At 31.7% G+C, this 15,457-nt stretch overlaps 1 protein-coding gene across 1 annotated transcript; it reads right to left on the reverse strand.

The window, feature by feature from the left end:
* Window positions 1-334: 334 nt before the first annotated feature.
* On the reverse strand, window positions 335-14,503 carry LOC134682661 (uncharacterized). The gene is made up of 4 exons (XM_063541786.1): window positions 13,272-14,503; window positions 9,791-9,949; window positions 7,012-7,155; window positions 335-2,111 (listed from the first exon to the last, which is right to left on the reverse strand). The coding sequence occupies exons 1-4, from the start codon at window positions 14,071-14,073 to the stop codon at window positions 988-990; spliced, it is 2,229 nt and encodes a 742-aa protein (XP_063397856.1). The 5' UTR covers window positions 14,074-14,503; the 3' UTR covers window positions 335-987.
* Between the last annotated feature and the right edge of the window lie 954 nt (window positions 14,504-15,457).

Here is a 15,457-nt window from a genome sequence, read left to right on the forward strand (position 1 = left end):
ATACGATTGGTTGTATTTGTGCGTCTTTCAAACCGGAAATCTAATCTATGACTAAAAGTTAGTCCGATGACGGATTCATATCCGGACTCCTTTTTTCTCGTTTTTCTCCCAAAATAGCTCAATATGAATAATCATAAGAATGGATGACAAATGCGACTATGCATGTTACCTATAGGACACAGAGGCATGATGATTGATTTATTGTGGAAGGAAGAGAAGCGACACCAAAAATGAGGTCTTCTCGTTTAATAGTATAGATATGGTTTTTAGCCACCTAACTATGATCATATGAAGATAATAAGTCATTAAAATATTTTAACTTTCAAAACTTTATTATAAATCATTAAAATATACGAGTTGCATTTGAAATATAATGTTTATGTACATTTGTATCGATACAATAATGACAGTCAAACATCTCTCTCTCATAAACACACAAAAACACACACAAAAAACCCACATACACAAACACACTTATGTGAGTACAAATATAACAATATAAAGCTCTCGGAAAAAAGGATTAGAATTTATATTCTATCTATTAATTTGAGTTTATAAAGTTGAAAATAAATGAAGTAAAAACGTGTATGAATGCATTCTTTTGAAGAGAAAATAGTTGAATGCTTATTCAAATAAAAAATGGAAATCATCATTATTAAATGTAGATACAAGTATTGTAATGGAAAATGCACTCTTCTGTTTCCATAAAACCTAAAGCATACGATAAACTGAGTAAAGATTGTCAACGGACCATGTAAACGGTGTGCTGCCTGCAGCAGAACTTCGATTCTTACTCCTTTAAAACAAGTTTTATATATAATTGCGCTATGGGACTTTTGGGTGCAGCTTATGTCGCCCTATATATTGTGTACTGTCTGATTTCATCAGATTCAGTATCTAACAGTTGACTCACATTAATTTCCATTAATCATTAATCACATTAAATCTGAGCTTTTGTGAAAAAAATTGTCTTGAGCAAATTCGTCCTCAAAGTGTTTTTGTTCTTTCGGTGAAAGATGAAGTATTAAGAACTTTCTCCGTGGCTACCTCAGCGATTCGTCCACTCTCGTATGACACTGGCTGTCTAATGTTTTCATTGATATCATCACTATTTAGAATACATGTAGTACATTGAGTATGGCATTTCGAAGGTTCTTGTTCTAGAAATTCGTTGCTTACTTCTTCATTCAAAATACATGTCTGACAACTATTAACATTGTGTATACTCCCATAATGCGTCGACAAGCCGCCATTTTCTGACACAACAATATTGAAGCCGTTCGACTTCTTTCTCCTCTCACTAGAAGTTCTGCACACATCCGGTATCGAATGTATCTGCGTCGATCCAGTAACAAAATGGTTTTCTTGAAGCAAATTTAAACTGTTGCCCTTTTCATTCAGTTGATTTTGTAAATGTTGCTTTTTTATTAAGCCTTTTGAATTATTGTGTCGAATATCCACATGTTTACGAGGTAATAAAGGATTCAAATCTTTATTAATCAATGGCGAAACGGAAGATGGACTAGGTGTCACAGGACTAGATATACCAGAGTCACTTGAGCAAGCACGATTGAGTTTTTTAAAATTATCCGAGGAGATATTTAATCGGAACGGATTTCGTAGTAACGTCCGGATTCGTTTTGAGCTTTGATGATGCGACAAGTAATCATCGGAGCTGACCGAGTCACACGGTTGAATCGAGATATGGCTGTTGTAGCTCGATGAAATACTATCACTACATGATGAAATATCTGTTGACTTACTCTCTGAAGAACTTATTGAACTTATGTGTTCGGAGGAAGAACTTGTTTGCTTTTTAGGCATTGAAAGCCTTAGTTGCTTCCAGAACTTTTCTAGCTTTTTGGAATCAGATTCACCTGGCCATTCAATGTACGTAACACTATTTAATATAGCCTTTAAGTTCTTGTCAACTTTCAAGTTCGATATTTCCTCAAGTATAACTGGAATTATTCTATGTTTCATTTTTAACATTTCATGTTGTGCTTTCTGATATTCAAGTCGACACCATTCACTCTCAATATAACTCTTTGATATAATCATGATTGTTCTCCTGCTATCTTCAACAGCTCTGATGATATTGTTTGCAATTACTGAAAAAAGAAGAAACTCATATAAGAAAAGCGTACTGATGTTTTATTTATGCAAGATGTTATTTATATAACTATGTAATATATACTATGTGCTTCTAAGTATGACTTTGTATACGTAGTTGGATTTGCTTATTTACTTCTGAATATTTAGAGTTTTTTTGTACAATTCCATTGGAACGTTATATCTAATAGTGTGTAATTGCTCACTATTTCGTGAAAACTGCACCAAATAAAATATATCGGACATATATAACTCAAAGTTTGTCTTTAGAATGTTTAACAATATCTGTTCAAACATTCATTCTTTAAATGTTTTCTGAATAAGGTCATCAAACATTAGCATGTAGCACATCTTCGCTGCATGTACCCATGGGTTACGATCCTAGTCAATTAAGATCTGAGTCGAGTGCACCAACCATATATTATATTTGTTAGATTTAGGTTATGTCGCAATTACTTGATATTTGGAAAATAGATAAATTAGCATTATTATATAAAGACTTTAGTACAGATATTGAGAAGTAATGTTATGTAAATTGAATAATGAAAAAAAAAAATATATATACACTGTAATAGTCGACCATAAACCTAAGGACAGTTTGTTAATAACTGATATTGGACATGATGTAACATGTATATTATTGCTCATGAACTTATGTGATTGTTGATTTTTTTTAAATATTGGATCCTGAGATTATAAACATTTATATAATTGTAATATAGAACTTTGAATCAATTTTTTATAAGCCACGTAGGCACGCAGTTAAAGAACAAAACCAGCTAGTTCCCCCAACAATCTTGTATTATTATTGACCAGATCGGTAATCAGCAATGTACTGTCCTCGGTTATAAAAATACGTTACAGAGTGACCAAACGTATCGGTACAGAGGAGGGATAAATAGATGCAGACCTGAAATCACAGACTAGAGTGAGCATATCTCCAGATAGAAACACTTAATTTTCCCTAGTATGCAGAGGTGAGTCAACCTTTTCGTAGTCTGCATTTAAACAAATTAACTGTTTTGTACAAAAGTATGAATTCTTCGAAATACTGAGGATTTTCTTAAACCAGGATAGATTAGCCATGGTTAAATTGTGATACTAATAATTTACACTAAGTATTCTGATTGTTTACGGAAGGTTTTACAATTTATATGCTTCGGTGTTTAATATATGTGTATTCAAACTGTGTAGTAACTGCAGAAATTATATTATGTATGCAAAACATTGATCGTATAAATTAGAATCTTATTTTTACGTGGATGAATATCAAGTTGTTTGGGTTTACTGGGTCGTCTGCTTCATGTTCAAATTTGTATAATCTCCAAACAAATGTAGTTGTCTCACTTAAATCAAAAAATAAATCGTCCCGGATGTCTTTTTTTTATTATTAAAGTATAACATCACTGACAAAAAGATCAAAAAGTTCTGCTAGAATGGATTTAATATTCCGTATTAAGTAGGGTTTAAACAATTCTACCAACTTAGGAATGTTTTCAGCATGCAATATAATTATTTGAAGGGCATTAGCTACGAAAATAACAAAATATCAATTAATATATGATTTTTGTTTGTTTCAAACATTTGTAAAAGTGGAATTATCATTAATACTTTTTCGCAATTATAGCAGTTAGCTTAGTACAATTTCATGGAAATTAACAACACTTTTATAATTTGTGCTTATGTTGTATTGGTGCACCACTGTCTTAGTTTATGAGGAGGGTTGGGCACCTGCTTACATGTTTAACCCCGCCACATTGTATGTGTACCTGTACCATGTCAGGAGCTTGTGATTGAGCGGTTGTTGCATGTTGCTGTGTTACATAATATTATTTGTTTTTCGTTCATTTATTTGTGCATATATAGGACGGTCAGTTTTCTCGTTTGAATTTTTTTACATTTGACATTTTATGGCCTTTTATATCTGACTATGTAATATGAGCTTTGCTCATTGTTAAAGGCAGTACGGTGACCGTTAGTTTTTAATTTCCATGTCATTTGGTCTCTTCTGAAGAATTGTCTCACTTGCAATTATACCACATCTTCTTTTTTATATGTACAGGTAAAGCGATGATAGTATATAACTTGAAATGAAACAGACATAGAAAAAATCTTTATTTTACTTTTACATGTTCATGAATTTTTATTCTATATAAGGATTGGAAGTCATGAGTCTTCGGAGGTCATCTCTATAGTTTTTGGTCTAAAATACTCACGACATGCTGATTTAATATAACGAGTCTATATGTTGTTTCTTTAAGACATCATAATAAATTGAATACTACGTTCTAGTACGTTATAAATCATATATGAGAATTTGGGTCATCGTTAACACGAATTTGACAGTTAATGCCCCTTTAATGTTACAATCAACTCACGAAGGCTCTTTATTTGTAAAACCGTAAAAAGTGTTAAATTTGAACTCCCTTCTGAAAAATTTAAATTGAGATTATTTACTAGTTTACAGTATGCATAAATTTGTAGCTTTTAACCTATAAGTCAAGTTTTTATTCAAATTAAACAAATTAACAGTGCAGCGAGTACTAGTGACAGTTTACATGTATGTTAACTTATACATGTAATTAACGGTCTTTTGGTGCTTTGGCGTTGACTTAAACAGATAAGCACTCATTATAAAAGAAAATTTGCTGGCAAGTAAAATTTGTATGTTGCCAGTATTCACGGAATTGGAGTCAATCACAAGGATGACAACATCCGAAAGTTTGTTGAATGTTGATGAAACCTAAGCCGACTTTGAAAATTGTAGACTGTTAACACTCAAAGTACTATTTAATACAAATGATATCACTGCTGTTAGAGAGAATTTGAAAATCAATAACTATGGCAATGTAAATACAATTTTGCATTCTTCGCGAAATGAATTAATTTGAATTTGTGAGAGAAAAAAATCCAACATAAATAAATTTCTAGCTAGTAAATATAAATTAAATTAATACTCTTCATGTTTCTTTTTTTTTGCCCCGGAATGATTGCAGTTTTTGGCATTTTAAAATTTTGTGTTTCGACTACTTGTTCTGAAATTAACATATTGTTAGAACAATTTTATTTGAGCGGTACTCTACTTAAAGATTTAGAAAATTGGCTTATTTGAAGTAATAGCGCGCGATTATTTCAAAACACCACATCTTCTTTGTTATTCATCTCTAAACGAAACTGGAAAAGACCCCAAACTCTTGTACATATGACATTACCAATTATCCTTTATATATGTTACTGGGAATTTATCTAGAAAATTTCTGATGAATGATTGTTAGGAGGTGGTCATTTGATATTCTAGTAGAGACCAGGCGTATTTTTAGAGCAGATTGGCTATCTATTTTCATCTGTTGCCATGCAAGCTTTTTTGTTTCGCAGCACTGTCGTGCTATTCACTATTGTATAAAATATTTCTTATTACAAAATTTCCATTTTCATCCTAGTATCTTTAAGTTTTCATATTTCACCAGTCTTCCGCATTGACAATTAAAGAGGGACGAACGATACCATAGGGACAGTCAAACTCATAAATCGAAAATAAAATGACAACGCCATGGCTAAAAATGAAAAAGACAAACAGACAAACATTAGTACACATGATCAACATAGAAAACTAAAGAATAAACAACACGAACCCCACCAAAAACTAGGGGTGATCTCAGGTTCTCCGGAAGGGTAAGCAGATCCTGCTCCACATGTGGCACCCGTCGTGTTGCTTATGTGATAACAAATCCGGTAAATAGTGTAATTCGGTATGTCACATTCATGAAAGGGAAGAGGATTGTAGCTACGACATAAGGAACATATCCGATATCATTTGTGAAACGGTAATTCCATAACGGTCAACCAACTCGTGATGGCATCCGTAAAACTTACGAAGGGATGATTTCAACTTCACCATTTGGAACTCTTGGTTTAAAAGCTTCCTTCTAAGCAGCAACCCTTTATCAAGAAAATCATGATAGGAAATGCAAGCACGGGAATATCGTATCAATCGGGAAATCTATACCCCGTATGCAGGTGCTGCTGGAATGTTGCTCCTTAGAAATGGAAAGTTCACAATTGGAAAGCTGAAATCATCTCTTTTGTCGTAAAGTTTTGTTTTAAACCGACCCTCATTGTCAATTTCTAGATGTGAGTCAAGATATGAGGCCGATTTAACTGTATCTGTAGTATCCTATATCTCTAGTTCGATGTGAAAGATGCGTTCCACATAATCACCAAATTTTGAATTATTTAGTGAAAGAACATCATCTATATAGCGGAAAGTAGAGTTAAAGGATACACAAGAAGTTCTTGCACGAAGTCAGCCTCATAATAATAAAGAAACAAGTCAGCAAGTAGAGGGGCACAATTGTTCCCATTGTAATGCCGACAGTCTGTTGAAAAACACGTCCTCCGAACGTAACAAATATGTTGTCAATCGAGAAATCAAGCATCTTGATAATATCAGTTTCAAAGAATTTTTTGTTTGAATCAGAGTGATTCTTTACAAAGTAGGATTTATCCCTCTCCAAGACAAGGTACTTGTATCTACGTTGGCCATTCTTTTTGATGAAGCAAAGCAATACCAACTCTTCCAATTTGTCTTTTAGTTTGGAATATGGAATACTTGTGTAAAGAGTAGAAAAGTCAAATGTTTTGATACAATTACAAGATGAAAGAGAGTTAGATTGTTTGTACTCTAAAAGATCTTTGGAATTTTTAAGTATCCACATCTGATCCACGCCACCTCTAGAATAGGCAGTTTCACAATAACTTTGAAGCCCGTCTTTGATTGCTGATAAAATAGATGTTATTAATTAAGAAATAAATAAGGTGGTCGCCCGCTCAAACACTATCATAAAAACAGAACAAATAATTTAATAACAACATGATTACTATTTTAATTATGTAACTTACCATCTCCTGGAGTAAAGTCCCTGAAGTGCAGACAAAGCTTATATCCCATGTCCAGCTCTAGTTTCGGATACAACTGTTTCAATACGAAATCTTGATCTGTCTTAGAAGACTTATATGAGATGAAAGCGTCATAACTTTTCCCATCTATAATAAAATTGCACAAAATATAAACTGTCAGCTATTTAGAACTAACTTAAAAGGAAGATATTACGTCTTTAGTATACACATGTAATGTATGAGGATACGAATGTAATGGGGGAAAAGGGGAGGTCTGTAATTCTTTAATTTTTTATACCATTTTTCTCTATTTTTATACTTTTTGCCCATTATTCTGTGTTCTTTATATTTTTGCACCTTATAATTCTCTTTTCTTAAATTATTTTATTGATTTTCCCTATTCTCTATAATTTTTGCTAGATTATTGTTTATTCTGTAAAACCCTCATGTATACATCCATAGGTATTATATCATAAAATTTTGGTTGTCTTATTTCTTTTTTGATTTATGTAATTTGGGTTTTATAAGAATAGAATTTTGAAACCTTCAGTCTATCAAGTCCTAATGTTGAATTATAATTATATCCTCTACTTTACGAGTTATCTCCCCTTATGTGGCAAAGTTGAAAAAAATCTAAAATGTTTTGTTTTATAAACAACACAACCGTTTATATGTGTAACCATATAATTGTCTATATTAACATGAAGTCTTAATGTACACTTGAACTACATACTACTCTAAAAATTTGCACATTTCATTAAAGATCTAGAATGATCTGCTACTTCAAACCAGATTAATTAATAACGATAAAGAATTGCTAAACATATTCATACGCTAGAAACACGTGTCGTGCGCGCGTTTACGTTTGGTTGCCTTGTGAATGACGTACACAACAACATGTACGTATACTCACACTTTAAAAAACATGACAGCATACGTTCATATTGTAGAAACACGAGACTTGAGCGTTTAAATCGTTTGGTTGCCTTTTGAATGACGTATAACACACAACAAATCATTTCCTTTCATATATACACTCTATAAAACGACATCATATGTTCATACTCTAACAATACATGTGTTGCTTAATTAAATCGTTTGAATGACGTATAACACACAACAAATCATTTCCTTTCATATAAACACTCTATAAAACGACATCATATGTTCATACTCTAACAATACATGTGTTGCTTAATTAAATCGTTTGAATGACGTATAACACACAACAAATCATTTCCTTTCATATATACACTCTATAAAACGACATCATATGTTCATACTCTAAAAATACATGTGTTGCTTAATTAAATCGTTTGAATGACGTATAAAACGAATGTACTTTAATTCACAAACACACAAAATCCTGCTTCCATACGTTTATATGAAAGACAGTCTGTTACTTAACTGTACCTTCGTACTGACATTTGTGTTTGTTATCCAAAATGAATGTCAAGTTTTAATTATGTAAACCATTGTAATTGTGAATTTTTAATTACTTAGCAGGTACAATCAAATTGCATGCTAACCGCATCGATGATCTTGTGGTAAGGTCTACACTTACAGTAAGAGCAGGGGAGGTCGCGAGTTCGATTCTTGGTGAATGATACATTTGCTGGTTTATAACTATTTAACTATTTTGATCTGAGCGTCACTGATGAGTCTTATGTAGACGAAACGCGCGTCTGGCGTATAAAATTATAATCCTGGTACTTTTGATAACTATTATAAGCCAATCCCATGGTTATTGAAAGTAGGATAGAAAAAATGGCCAGTATGGAATCAAAATAATATCTGCGTTTGCATACTTTGTTAAATCACAGACTTATTACATAAATAATAAAATCCGCGTGCCGTTTTTGTATGTTTTTTTTCCTTTCAATTTTAGCATTACATATAGTGGCAGCTGAGGGTGAAACAAACCATTTTTCTCAGGGTCAAAAACAAATTATTTTTTTCTCCAAAAACTGGAAACAAACTATTTTTTCCAAAAAAATCCATATCCCCCCAAGAAAATCAAATGGTTGCTGCCTTATATAGCAAGCTTTAGTTTTGTTTTCTCTTTAAATTGCCATCCCCACCCCCATGGACTTTGAAATCAGAAGATGTGTTAGAATTAAGCTTTGTGAACGCTGAACCCTCCCCTAACCTGCATTATAAGTGTTACAGCACAACATAAGAAAAAAATGTAAAAATCAGCTAAATATGGTTTACACAAAAGATTGGTACGGGAAACATAAACAAAACAAGCTGACATTAAAACAAAAGACACATAGTACTGTCTAGGAAATACCTAACATTGAACTACTTCAAAGCAAATTGCACTTTATATATAAATACCCGGAGTAATTAAAGCTTACTATACGTAATTTCATTTATTTTTTTGGTCTGTGTGGTGACCGATGGTTGTTCCTTTAAATTTGGACTTTCGTTGACAGTTGTGTCTTTGACTATGATACTATCCTTGTTTTTGTAATTAACTATGCTTTCGGTTAAGTCATACACGTACCTACATGGCTATGGTCTTAAGAAAAAAATCCACCCATACATTTTTTCATGAATATCTTTTATACATTTAAGTAAATTCTCTCAGTTTAAAATTTTAATTTTTTAGTAAATATTAGTAGATATCATATGATGTTATTTAATTAAAATAGAATGCGAAACTTCCCTGCAAAGTAATTTTGTAAATGAAAAGGATAAAATGCAGAACTTCCAATATAGTAGAAAGTAAAAACACAAAAATACTGTATACAATATAGTAGCATAACATCTAGCTTACCATCATCTTCGTAATGTTGAAAATAATGTAAAATCTTCATAACAAACAGTCTTCTCTTTTTCCAAATACAGTAAGGTAATATAATCATCAGGCCAATAAGGAGCGAACCTATGGCAACACACACCCCAGTCACGTACCAGTGGTACAGTATTTCGTCTTCTGAAAAAAAGTGAAACAAATAATTGTTTTGTATTTTTTCCACTAAATTTGTGTCCACCATATTGGGATGATCGTAATTGCAGTTACGATCATCACGTTGACACCAGTGATTTGTTCATTATGGTATATGTTGACAGTTTGTTTCAACAAACTTGCAAGCATCACTTTGTAAATTTACCAATCACAGAAACAAAATTCTACTGAGTAATATGTGAACTGAACTTTAACGTGTTTTTCTTCTTTTAGTGATTCTTTTAATATGCTTTAGCCATACAGATTAAAAAGGGTTATTCCACTTTTAAAGGAGTCGTTAAGTTTTTTTAGCCTCTTGCTGACTTATAAAGGTTCAAAGAATTTTAGGTTAAATAGGTAAATTTTTCTTACTTTATTCTTAGCAATTTAGATATAACTAAGAGGGTTTTTTCTTTCAAGGGGGTTATTGAAGCATGCTTTAAGTTATCTCAACTGAACCTTCGTAAATGCTAGGACCGTCTAATGCTACCATCGGTCATTACTGCTAAATTTTAGATTGGTTACTTATGATGTTTTCGTGAAATATTGCTTTTATTTTTTGTTTTATTGCCCTTTGTTTCCTTTTGGATCGAAAGACGCGGGCTGTACTTTAAAATAATTCTTTTAAACTATGTGGTTCAAAATGTTTACTTTTTTTTTCAAACGGTCAACAGTTGTCAAACTTTATGAAAATTAAACTAGCCAATTATATTTCAAAGTGTTGAGTATCCATTTAATTCAACGTAGAATGTAAGTTTACCAACTGTCACATTTTTATCTTAACAGGTTTATCATAGTTAAAGTACATCAGTACTTCATCAACTAAACTATCCTTAAACTGAATATACTCTCATTAATTAAACTAAGCGAGTTGTCCCTTTTCATTATTTATCAATGTTCACCACAACAGGCTTACAACATTTAGTTCTAATTGTTTTAACTGAAATGAGTATTTTTCATCTCTTTCAAATGTCAGCGAAAATGATAGATATAGAAAAGGCATAGAAGTATTATTCAAAGTTACAGGTTATAAATTAAAAACACATTTTGTAACAAAAGCTGTATTTTGCTTTTTTAGACCTTATAGGAAATAAACATCGATTTTACTTTCAAATTGTAAAAATAATATGGTTAGAAATGGTTAGTTGGAAATTTATGTTTCTTCTGCTTTTTTACACGTTTATGTTATTGTGGAGAAATTGTGACTTTGATAGTGCTAAATGAAAAATGGTAGACAAAAATGGTTAACCGTCACATGATAAAAAAAAACCATGATAAGGGTTGGTAGTCAACTGTGGCATTTCTGTTTATTATATATAATTCGTTAAACTTTGTGACATAAATTGTACAAATGAAAATTGGTGACAAAAATAGGGATTTGTTTATAAACTGAGTGGATCGGGTGACCTAAAAAGTAAACTCATAAAAACACTGAGCTCCGTGGAAAATTCAAAAAGGAAAATGGCAAAATCAAAAGCTCAAACACATCAAACGAATGGATAACAACTTTCATATTGACTTGGAACAGGCATTTTCTTATGTAGAAAACGGTGTATTAAACCTGGTTTTATAGCTAGCTAAACCTCTCATTGTTGTGACAGTCACATCAAATTCCATTTAATTGACAACGATGTGTGAATATAACACAAATACGTTTATGTTTGGCCTTATCATTATATGAAAACGTGCCTATTTGATCGAAAAATAACCTTAAAAACACATGCATCATTTCCACATGATATTTCTACTTGTAAATGTTAGTCATGAATGACGTCCAGGAAACTACATGGTATTATCATTACATAAATGCAAAAATAGCGCTTTGTCATGTTGATGAATTGTTTTTTTAAGAACTTATATATTTTATTGAACTTATATTTTCTATTGTATCTCCTTTATCTCGTTCATTGTGATTTATTTCGAACGGTAATAAATCTTAGTGTTTTAATCATTTCACTGCATATTTAAATAGGATCCAACACCGGTGGTTCCAACTAAAAATCTGTAGTAAGATAAATATGAATATACAACACATTAATTAAAATGTCGGCATGTGATTACTACTTAACTTGAAATTTTTGCCTATAAAAACAGATTCTCTTACAGTAACTGTACATGTATAAGGGTGTAGATGAGGGTTTAAAAAGGTTATAAAAATAATGGCCAAAAAATAAAAAGAATAGAAAGCCTTGAACCAAAAGAAAAAATAGTAGAGTATAATGAGGTACTACGATATAATCTATTAAAAATCATGGGCAAAAGATTAAACTAATAGGGAAGAATGAACTAAAATTAAAAAAAAAGTAAAAAATTATAATGAGGTGTTGAAATATATGGAATAGAGAATACTATACAAAGAATATAAATAATAGACAAACATATTATAAAGAATTAAAGGATACAGAAATGAAGACCCTCCCCCCCCCCCCCCCCCCCCAACTTGATCCTCCTTAATTCCGTTTATTGTCAAACATTTACATGTGCAGAAAGTAGCCTACATCGATAGTATGTTTTCATTTTTTTTACTTAATAAGCTTCTTTTTACTTAGTTTTAAAATATCAACATTTAACTATTACGAATGGATAAAAATTTACTATCAACAGGATATTGTGGTTGAATCTATAATTTTAAGATATGACATCTGGGAGTGGACAACCTTGTAGCAGAACGTATGATATTATTTATGAAATATATCACCTGTTTTTATAGTACCTTACATTTCACAATTTGTATCAATTAATAACAATCCAATGATGTTAAAGTAAGGGATACAACAACATAACGACACTAACATACAATACGATATCTAGGTAAAATTCATTTATCTAAACGAAAAGGAGTCTATACAAAATACACCAAACAAAAAAAAAACCATTGAGCTATGACATAGGACATATCAATGCATACATAAATGCATGTTTATAGTATATTCCTATTGTATATTCATGCATTGACCATTTTTCCTTTAAACTACTCAAGGAGAACTGATGTTAAGGCGAGGTGTTTATGCCCTTCAATATGTAAGTCAAATGACTTATTTTTTTTTTACCAAATAAAGGTTTACAGATGTTCTCAACATATAAATATCCATTTTTAATGAAGTCTAAAATCTAGTTCGTCTTAAAATGACATTCTTTGATAACATATTGTTTGTTTCGGTTATAACACACTTATATAATTTGTAGTGCAATTTTTATGTTTATTTTGTTCATTGATATAAAAATACTGTGTAGAAGTATTCAAATTGTATCATATACCCCTTCTTGTCGAAGTGTCTAATAATGCAAGTGAGGAAAATATATTACCTACCATTTGGAGCAACTATTTTGGTTGTACAGTAGGGTCCAGCGAAATCAGAATCGCACTTGCATTTAGATATAGAGGTGCCATTTATTTTTTTAATTATTTTACAGCTCCCATGCACCCCACAATCTCTCGTACATTTTTCATTACAAAAGAAACCAGTATAGCCAAATTCACAAAGACAAAAATAACTGTTCCGTACTGATTTAGTTATTATGCACACACCCCGTTCACAATTTAAGTTTCCACCACAATCGGAATTTAAATCAGAGCAAGTGTAATTATAACTGTCTATGTAACTTTCAACACATTTCCCTCCATTTTGGCAAGTATTGCGACATTCATTCCATAACGTTTGTCGACTTTGAAAGTTTTCGGGATTGTTATGAATTGTTGCATTTCCTTCAGATGTTTCGTTGTATCGGTTTGGATCGGTTACTGGTACAAATAACTGATCCGTGAAAGAGCTGTTCGGAACTCTGTCATCTTGTTTTGTAGTAGTATGGCGACGGCGAGGCATGAAATGATCACTTGCCCTAGTATGATTTTTTATGTCATCTATTTCGATGTCACACCATCTTCCAGTAGTATTCACAGGACAGACACAGCTTGCAAAACATGTACGACTATCCAAGACGCAATGTCCACGGTTACAATTTGTAAAAACACAAAAGTCTAAACAATTTTTTCGAGGCGGTCGAAATTCGGGTTTTCCAACAGATCGTATACGAATAATTGAAGAATTTGTTATATCAATATAAATAATAATCGCATATACTACATGCAGCCAAGAACAATAAATAAGCATGTCGGAACCTATTAACGCTACACATACTAACAGTCCATGAATAGTATAGTTCTACATGATATGTCTTTAAAAAATTAAATTATAAAAAAAATTATATAAACAGAACAACGGAAATAAATGTTTTTGTTGTATTTCACAATATCATAGACTCCATTTTATGTTTTGAACTAACGAAAACATGTCGTTAAAAGTTCATATAAAAGTTTTTCTCTAACAAATCGAGAAATTTAAGACACAAAAGCTTATGCACTATACTCCATATAAAGATCATGATTATGTCTTTCCATCCTCATCCAAAATTAAGATAATAAGTACTAATACAAACTCAGCGAAAAATAATTACAACTTCTTTTGTGTCAAAACAGAAAAAAGATATTATTTAGTAATAAAAAGCGAATACACAGTAGATTTGTCGTCATTTTACCTGTGGGTCATACCAATTTATCATACTTGACACATTGTGACGTGAACAATTATATCGGAGCCTGATGTGGGCTCAACTATACTAATTGCACAATTCATCAACAAAAATTTCAGATTATTTTGCCGTTGGCAATTTACAGATTTAAGTGCATTTTCTATTTGTTACGCAAAGAGTTTATTTACTTGGATTTTTTCTTAAATTTTTAATGTACGAAGCGATGAGGAGATAACTCATTTGCTTGACATCTTCGGAATATATTAAACTTTAAAACCGTACATAAATTTCACTTACAAAAGAACTTTTGAATATCTGAATTTTAATTTAATGTTTAGTTTTAACAGAATATTTATAAAACAATTATTCAAAAAATATCTTCATATAATGTTCATTGGTAAAGTAGTTGCTCGGACGAAGTTTGTTTTATCACATATAAAATATTTGAAGGCCTAGTAATGCTGGTTACCTATAAACGACAATTTTATATCTACTTTCGCAGGTTAACTGATATTGGAAATCTCTGAAAAGCTTAAAAATTTGTGAAAATTGTCAATGTGCATATTTTGAAATAAAGTTGTTCCTGTTTTGGCAACCGTAGGGTTACCATAGATTTCAATATAAACAATATTCAAATATATACCTTAGCAGTATTTGGCACAACTTTTTTGGAATTTTAGGTCCTCAATGCTCTTCAACTTTGTACTTGTTTGCCTTTTCCACTGTTTTGATTTGAGCGTCACTGATGAGTCTTATGTAGACGAAACGCGCGTCTGACGTATTAAATTATAATCCTGGTACCTTTGATAACTATCTCGAGTAAATTTCCGAAGTTATGTCCCTATGAGATGCAACCTACAGATCAGAACTTGGATCCAGTATATTCTACATCTCACCAAAAGAGGCGTGGTTTGAAAAAAACCCAGCTGTAACCTTAAGACGGCTGTATAATTTTGCATTAGTAGT

This window comes from Mytilus trossulus, chromosome 1 (genome assembly GCF_036588685.1).
Source record: "Mytilus trossulus isolate FHL-02 chromosome 1, PNRI_Mtr1.1.1.hap1, whole genome shotgun sequence".
In the NCBI taxonomy this organism is placed as follows: Eukaryota; Metazoa; Mollusca; class Bivalvia; order Mytilida; family Mytilidae; genus Mytilus; species Mytilus trossulus.

Excerpts from the sequence above, each read along its gene's own strand:
- LOC134682661 (XM_063541786.1), bottom strand. The coding sequence starts at position 14,073 with ATGCTTATTTATTGTTCTTGGCTGCATGTAGTATATGCGATTATTATT. Across the intron at positions 9,950-13,271 it reads CAAAATAGTTGCTCCAAATG|AAGACGAAATACTGTACCAC; the intron begins GTAGGTAATATA and ends ACTTTTTTTCAG. Across the intron at positions 2,112-7,011 it reads GGACTTTACTCCAGGAGATG|TAATTGCAAACAATATCATC; the intron begins GTAAGTTACATA and ends TTCTTTTTTCAG.